Source organism: Vulpes lagopus, chromosome 2 (assembly GCF_018345385.1).
Source record: "Vulpes lagopus strain Blue_001 chromosome 2, ASM1834538v1, whole genome shotgun sequence".
NCBI lineage: Eukaryota > Metazoa > Chordata > Mammalia > Carnivora > Canidae > Vulpes > Vulpes lagopus.
Genome location: NC_054825.1, coordinates 119,352,925 through 119,361,072, shown reverse-complemented (window position 1 = coordinate 119,361,072; position 8,148 = coordinate 119,352,925). Strand labels below are relative to the sequence as shown.

General features: G+C 41.2%; 1 protein-coding gene across 1 annotated transcript; it reads right to left on the bottom strand.

The window, feature by feature from the left end:
• Positions 1-1,982: 1,982 nt before the first annotated feature.
• On the bottom strand, positions 1,983-6,096 carry FABP7 (fatty acid binding protein 7). Its single transcript, XM_041745078.1, has 4 exons — positions 5,887-6,096; positions 5,294-5,466; positions 4,536-4,637; positions 1,983-2,345 (listed from the first exon to the last, which is right to left on the bottom strand). Exons 1-4 carry the CDS (start codon positions 5,957-5,959, stop codon positions 2,295-2,297), a joined length of 399 nt encoding a protein of 132 aa, XP_041601012.1. The 5' UTR covers positions 5,960-6,096; the 3' UTR covers positions 1,983-2,294.
• Positions 6,097-8,148: the final 2,052 nt, after the last annotated feature.

Below are 8,148 nucleotides of genomic sequence, written 5' to 3'. Positions count from 1 at the left end.
CGTGTTTCTACTGGAGCATAGGCTGGAATCGCCAAGAGAAATCAGTCTTCCAACAGAAGCAAAGACGAAGGCTGTCTGAGCAATTCAGAGCAAACACTCTCAATGTTGTGTTTCATGCTTTTAAAGACAAAAGCATGGGGTGCCTGGGTGGCTCAGTTGGTTTAATATTGGCTCTTGATCTCAGGGTTATGAGTTCAAGCCCTTATATTGGGCTCCACTCAGGGTGTGGATCCTACTGAAAAAAAAGTGTAGGGGGGTGTTGACTGTACTTTTAGGGATGGTCATCTTAGAAAATCTTTGTTGGCATTCAGTAATAATTGTATTCATATGTTAAATCCCACAGCTGTACTTTAGCTTTTCCTACTTTTCATTATAGTAACTAAAGTAATCCAATAGTCGGATAATAGTATCATGATGGTGAATTTTGTAAGTGGAAGTAAGTTTCCTCATGCTTCTTTCTGTAAGTTAATTGGGCCTTCAATGAATTTATAGAAATTTACTGAAATCACCTGGCTAATCAAAATGAATATGGCATATTTTTTTCCTGAAAAATATTTACCCTATTTTCCTTCCCAGAAGAAAAAGATTTCCTAAGTTCATTGTTGCTTTAAAATGGCTCCCAAGCGCACACTCTTGCCCTGTCCTACTTGGCTAATCCTAGAAGACACTTGCATGCTTAGCTGGATCACCTTCTTTAAGATTTTATTTATTTATTCATGAGAGACACAGAGAGGGAGAGAGAGAGAGGCAGAGACACAGGCAGAGGAAGAAGTAGGCTCCATGCAGGGAGCCCAATGTGGGACTTGATCCCCGGCCCCCAGGATCAGACCCTAGGCTGAAGGCAGCGCTAAACTGCTGAGCCACAGGGGTGCCCTGTAGATCACCTTCTTATAAAAACCCCACATTCTCATAACCCGTTTTCTCTCCTGTGAGAAAGGCTTTAAGGCCTTCTGTTGTCGCATGTGTCATCAAAGGGTTCATAGATATGTCATCATCTCATTTGACTTTAGGCTCTGATCTGGTTTTCCTCTCTTTGTATTCAAGTGACTATACTGTAAAAAAAAAAAACAAACAAACAAACAAACAAAAAAAACCTAAGATCTTGCCGCCCCCCCACCCAAGCAATATTTAAGCTGAAATGTCAATTTTTGAGAATAAATGAAAGGAAAAATCACAAAGTTTACAGTATTGTTACTAATTATGAGAATGTGGACATGTAAACCCAATATTCAATTTCCCCTTCAGCAAAATAAAAATACTACTATCTGCCTTCATATTGTTGGTTTGGGAAAATGGATAAAAAGCATTTTATAAACAATGAAATACAGATAACAGTTGTTAGTGTCTACTTACAAAGGCAAACACTAATAGGCTACAAATAGATATTTATCTTCCCTTGGTCAACTCAGTTCCAAGAATGCCCCCCCCCCAACACACACACACACACAAAAAAAGGAATTTGAATGCCTTAATGCACTTTTTATGCACACTCCATTTTAGCACTCTCACTGACTTCACTGATAGTTCAGTTCAACGTACTTGTCTGGAGACACATCTTATAATCCAGGATAAAATTGACTTTCTTTTCCTATTACCTTTCAATATGAAACTTGAATTATATGACATTTTGATTTTGTAATGTTTTGACTATATTTACCTTTTAATAAGACATTTTCATGTATATTATTTTGCTTTATCAGCCTACATGTTCCTAATAGCAGCCCAAGCCACCATTACAAGGCTCCTTTGGGTTCTTACCAATGAATTTAATTGTCACAAATTCTCTACGCAAGTCTCAACCAAATCTGTGGCATTTCCACTTTTCCTCAGGCTTCTGCTTATTTCTTTTTAATTAGTATTTTAAACAAAGCGCTTACTTTTCCACCTTTGCTTTAGACAATAAGAAAGGTTATTCTGTCTAAAACCTCCCAATGTATAATTCCAGGCCAGATTAGTAATATTAAAAACAAAGACAAAATTTCTTATGGGTGTAAGATTTTTATTCCAATTTGATTTGCATTCCAAGGGAAATTATAAAATGTATTCATTTCTTTATTTTTAAAATGTGGCCTAAAATTTTTAATATGAATTATAAAACATTATCGATTTGCAGATCAAAATTGGGCTAGTGGCAGTAAAAAGTTTTTAAGACAAGTTTTTAAAGCACCATTTTCCACCTCCACGTCAAAGATAACCTTCTAGTTAGTGATCACCCATGCTGTAATAGGATAACACTGAGACTTGAGTAAACAGAAAAACTGTAGAGCTTTTCCAACCCCAGATCAGGAGCCTTTCTATGCCTTCTCATACTGGCGAACAGCAACCACATCACCAAAAGTAAGAGTCTGGAAGATGCAAAAAAATAATCAAATCTTTTTACACAAGAATAACAGAAGCTGAAATGTCTAAAGATTATATATAATTTACATATTATGCAAAAGCATGATGTAATTTACAGACACTAAATGCTGCATAAGCTCTTCAGTTCTTAAAAAGGAAAGAAACTTTTTTTAATTTATTGAGTGAATGCCATGTACACATCGTTCATGTCTCTAAAAGGAAAATGAAGCAAAACACTGAGATTAAGTAGATTCAGGTCCAAAGAATTCCTTTGCCTTAAATTATCGAGGAGGTGATGGAGCAAAATAGCCATCTGCTTTGAAAGTGAATGGAATTTATAGTAGGTTTTCGTAATAGATACATTTTGAAGACTTTTTAGAAAATCGAAATCATTTTAGCAAAGGGTATTTGGAATGACTTGTTTCAAAGTCATACAAATGCTTTGGCCGGTGTGAACTTTAGCTGATGTGAACCTAGGTGTCTAGGCAGGTGTAATATGGAACATGGACTTTTATGTCAAATCTCACTGGAAGAATTGCATAAATCCTCTTTACCAAACCTAGGAGGGGGGTTTAGTGTCCATTATTTTCATGTATTGACTTGACTTTCAAGAATATAGCGTGCTCTTGTCATCTTGCTTTAATCTTTTTTGAACTCAGCCTTGACTGACCAGTCATGCATGCCAAAGCTGAGCTACCAGTGTCCTGTATTCAGGGGGGAAAAATGGAGATAAAAGCATAAAGGAAAATCTCAGATTGAATCTTCAATAAATAAATCCTTTCTTTCGATGATCAGTGCAAAAATAAGTGGGCAAATATTTGTTCACACAAAGGGAAAACTGACTCTCTGTTCCCCATCCCACTTGCACCCATGAAAAGAACCATGAATAATGTAAGCCCTGTGTCTTAATCTAGAACAATGCTGATTGCAGCAGATAGAAGAGAAAAAACAAAAAAAACAAATCCATTTCCTTAAATCACAAAAACAAAAAAACCCTTTGTCCATTATCCTAGAAGGAATATGCAAATCAATCCCCCCCCCAAAAAAAAAACCCAAAATGCTATATTTGACTATCTCTCTGTCATCAAAATACCATTACTCAGTTACAAAAAGGTGACTGGATGTTAGATTAAAACATAAAATTTTCCCCTGTTTATGATGCTACCCCACCATTAGAGTTGTTGTTTTTTTAAGATTTTGTGTATTTATTCATGAGAGACACAGAGAGAGGCAGAGACACAGGCAGAGGGAGATGCAGGCTCCCTCTGGGGAGCCCGATGTGGGACTCATCCCAGGACCCTGGGATCACACCCTGAGTCAAAGGAAGACGCTCAACCGCTCAACCGCTCAACCGCTGAGCCACCCAGGCGTCCCTGGAGTTTAATTTTTATATCATATAGTTTTTGCACGACTACCAGTATTGAACAGTCATATTTACAAGGCAACCTATGCATCAAAAGAAAGACTGGAAAGAAGTAACATTAAGATGGTTCCCCTAAGGAGAAACTACACTTTTCTGCTATAGCCTAAATTATCTGCACTGAACTTAGAGAACTTTTATGAACTAAAATATAAAATGTTTAAAAATCTCTTATTTATTACAGCAGCTGTAATTTCTCTGATATTCAGTAAGCTCGATATTCTTAGAGCTGTATCACTCCCTCTTATATATTTCCATGAATTTTTTTAGAGATTTTATTGATTTATTTATTTATTTGAGAAAGAGAGAGAGCATGAGAGGGAAGAGGAGCAGAGGGAGAGGGAGAGAATCACACTTGGAGCTAAGCACAGAGCCCTTCGTGAGGCTCAATCTCAGGACCCTGACCTGAGCTGAAACCAGGAGTCGGACGCTCAGCCAACTGAACCACCCAAGCTCCCCATGAATATTTTTATATTTAGATTTCATTTGAGGTTCAGACATTCAGAGTAATCCTGCACCAATTCTTTTGACACTTTTAGCTTAGTCAATGGCAACTTTTAAAAACTATGCAGCATAGTATTTTCCTTTTTTTTTTTTTCTATAATTAAAGAAGCAGAGAGCTGAGTATAGTTAGCTAGGACATTTTTAATTTCTTCTGTTTTAGCCTAGGTCAGAGAGTCTTGCTGCAGATTTAATGTTATTAAAGAAGGAGATGGGAAGTGGGAGCAGGGAGTGCACAGCAAGAGGGAACAGAGTGGGGATTGCCATTACTTACCATAACCATTTTGCCATCCTTAATTTCTCTTACAAAATTTGTTTCTTTGCCATCCCACTTCTGTACATGAACAAGTTTGTCCCCATCCAGGCTAACAACAGACTGAGACCGACAACAAAATGCAGAACATAGCAAAAGGTCCAGGTTAGATTTCTGATATGAAACTCAAGTGAAGTGGTTTTTGAAGGAGTTACATAACTGAATACATGGCGATCAACTGATTATCCCATTAGCACTTATTAGTATCATATCCTCTGTTGCTTGTAGAGTCATTGTTATATAAACTCTATTCATTTAACATTTCATTGAAATAGGTGCATCTAAATGCAAAAATGTCATCTATTAGGAATGAGAATCCTGAACAAGAACTCTCAGACCAGTCACTCGACTCTTTAAACAAAGCTTTACGAGGAGGCAAAACTGATCAATCTGAGGCCATCGGAGAGACTAATAAACAAAATGCAATATTTGTTTTTAAATGAACACTGTTACTTTCTGAAATACAGATATGAAAAAAAATATATATATATATAGTGAGAGACAAAGAGATTTGAGATTTGAGCGACAGCCAGTACCCACTGTTCAGAACACAACATGTGTGCACTAGAATGCAAAATGAATCCTGGCATCCTCCCTGAATTGACGTGCCCAGAACATTCTCTCCTTCCCATCCCATCGTCTAACAAAGAGAGATGTCAGGAACCTCTCTTTTACTCCCTGCTCCCCATCCCCAGCCCAGAGAAGGAGCAGCTCCTTACCTTACAGTTTCTGTCATCTGCAGTGGTTTCATCAAACTCCTCTCCCAGGTGGAAACTAATCTCTGTGTTCTTGAACGTGCACTGAGTTCTGATCACCACTTTGTCCCCCTCCTGACCGATGATCACGGTTGGTTTGGTCACATTTCCCACCTGCCTGGTGGCAAAGCCCACACCTGAAAAAGCAACACTGTTAACTGGCATCTTCCAAAATAACTCGGGGGGCAGGACTCGGCTTTCCTATCCTGGAATCCAGGCCCCGCCGAGCCTCAGTGTCAGTAGGACACGTTCAGCCCCTGAATCAGAACCTGCAGCCCCTGAGCTGTAAGGACTTGCGGGTGCTTAACTTGATGCACAGCGATAAGAGGAGAGAAAACACAAAGGTAGAGAAGCTTGGCCTCCTGCACAGAGTAGTGGCTCCATTATTCAGCCCTGGGCAGGAAGGCAGGGGAAGGCCTCCTGAAAACCCCCCTGTGGGAAGCGCAGAGGCCAGCATTTGATGATGGCAGTGGGATGTGTCCTGGCCACTTGCCCATCTAGTGGGAGCTACAGAAGCTGCAGGTTAAGAGGAGCACAGCCCCCCTCTCTCTACCTACCTAGAGCCTTCATGTACTCATCAAAGTTCTGGCTGTCGGTCAGCTTCCAGGTAGCACAGAAAGCCTCCACCATCCTTGCCCTCTCCGGTAGCCCCGATGGCCGTTCAAGAGACAGGAGGGGGGACCTCTGGGTCTTCTTGCTACTGCAATGCCCAAGACCCCTTTGCACCCCGCAGCAGCTCCCGCCTTCTTATTTGGAGCTGAAGCAGGCAGAAAGCCAAGGATTTGAATGGCAAACACACCCTCCCCGTGTCCGCCTTTCTCAGGAGGCTGTCGCCCTGGGGAAGGGGGGTGGAGGGTGGGAAGGGGGGCTCAAGCGAGGTTCCAATCCGCTCGGTGATTGGCTCAGGCCACTGGGTTAGCAGAGTAGGGCGAGCTCCTCCCTATCCCCCTCTACAGCCCTGCTGCTGAGAAAGCTCTGCAAGGATTCAATGGGGCTGGAGGCAGGGCATGGGGGAAATGAGAGAGGGTCTTTTAGGTTCAGCTCGAGAACTTGGCAAAGGCGATGCCAGACTGTGCAGGAAGAAAAAGATGCACAATAGGACATTCAGATTGATTTCCGTTCGTGGCAAAGTGGGTTACAAATGAGGACCCCCTTTAAGGAAAACCATTGAGATGCCAGGCTTTTCAGACAAAGGAGGCTGAATAGTGTCTTTTCTTTTCTCTCATATTTACAGGGAGGGCAAAACACAAGCTAGAATATGCCAAACGAGGAAAGGGGGGGGGTGGGGGGGGTAGAAATGCCTTCCCTGGATTGTGCAGCTAGAAGGCTACTCTGACTGAGTATCAATGGGATACTAACTAACTTTGGCCTCTTCCCAACGCAAACTGGGTGAATTTAAAGATCCATTGTCCTTTCTAAGAATCCGAGAGCCAGACTGAAATGGAAAATGGACCGAAGGAGGAGTATGGTTAGGATTCACTAATGAGGTTCAAAGTAAAGAAATGCTCTTTTTTTTCTCTCTCTCTCTCTCTCCAACAGATTATAGAATCCATGTGGAAAAACAACATAACGTGATTTAATAAGATTTTTGAATGACCTGCACGGTAGGACCTTTTGATTTCCTGAGGCCACGTCTATGTAAGTACCATCCGTATCTCAGTTGGGAGTTAACCAACGCGGGTAGGGCAGGAATTGGAGGAGCGATGGAAATCAGAAGAGTTTTGGCTGTACTTGTTCTGATTCAGGGTCCCCCCCGCCCAAATAGCAACACACCTCAAGAGTTCTAAGTAGAGTGTTTAGCGGAGAGGTCTCTGCAACTCCCCTTCCCCCAGAGGTTCTTCCTGTTTTCCTTAATGCAGACTCCCCATGAAAAATAGATTCCCTGGTTTTCAAAGGGATGAATCAGGGGGATCTGATTTGGCAATTCCTGCTCCCTTCTGTCTCCCTGCATTTAAACCTCAGCCCACCGTCAAATACAAGAGACAAAGCTCAGAACACATCTTGTTCCACTGCCAGCTCCAAGACTCTGATGCCTCAAAGATCTCTCAAAAGTGCTCATTTAGCAGAAATTTAATCTTTCCCCATACCTGGTCTTTCTCTAGTTTTCACCATGTTTGTGAATGGCCCCATCAGCCACCCCACTGCACAAACCAGAAAACCTGGAATCATTTCTAACACTTTATTCCCTAAAACCAAAGTCAGTGTCAAGGCCTATCTACTTTGCTTCCTGAATATTTATGCAGTTGTCATCCACCTTCTGTCTCTACAACCATCATCTTCAGTCAAGCAGGCACCGTCTTTTACTAGTCCTGTTCATGTGGGAAGCAAAGGCAGGAGAAAAACTATTAAATTTCCTTATTCTTTACAGCCCCTTGACACGTCCTTGAAATAGGCAGAGTGACCTTCCTCCAGAAACCCAGCTTTGCCTCCATGTTAATATTTTGCTAAGGGCAAGAGGTTAAAGCCTGAGCTCCAGATTCTGTAAATTTAATTTAACAATTAAAAATTCCTTTGGAAACTTCCTTTATCTCACATGTTGGCAGTCATCCCCCAAGCATATGACCCACCGATACATATCTGAAGGGTTTCATGACTATTTTTACTAAACAGTAATAAATGACCTTTTCCTAACAATAGCTAGCTCCCTCAGGATCCCGGAAACCCTGCTTCCAAAATTCCTTAAAAAGTTACATTACGCATAACCCCCTCCCAATTTGAAAGTATCTAATGGGCCCCTCCTCAGGACCTTGCTGCAGCTCTTCCTGCCCAGGAGTCCTGTCCCCATGCCTTAATAAAACCACCTTTTGCACCAAAATCGT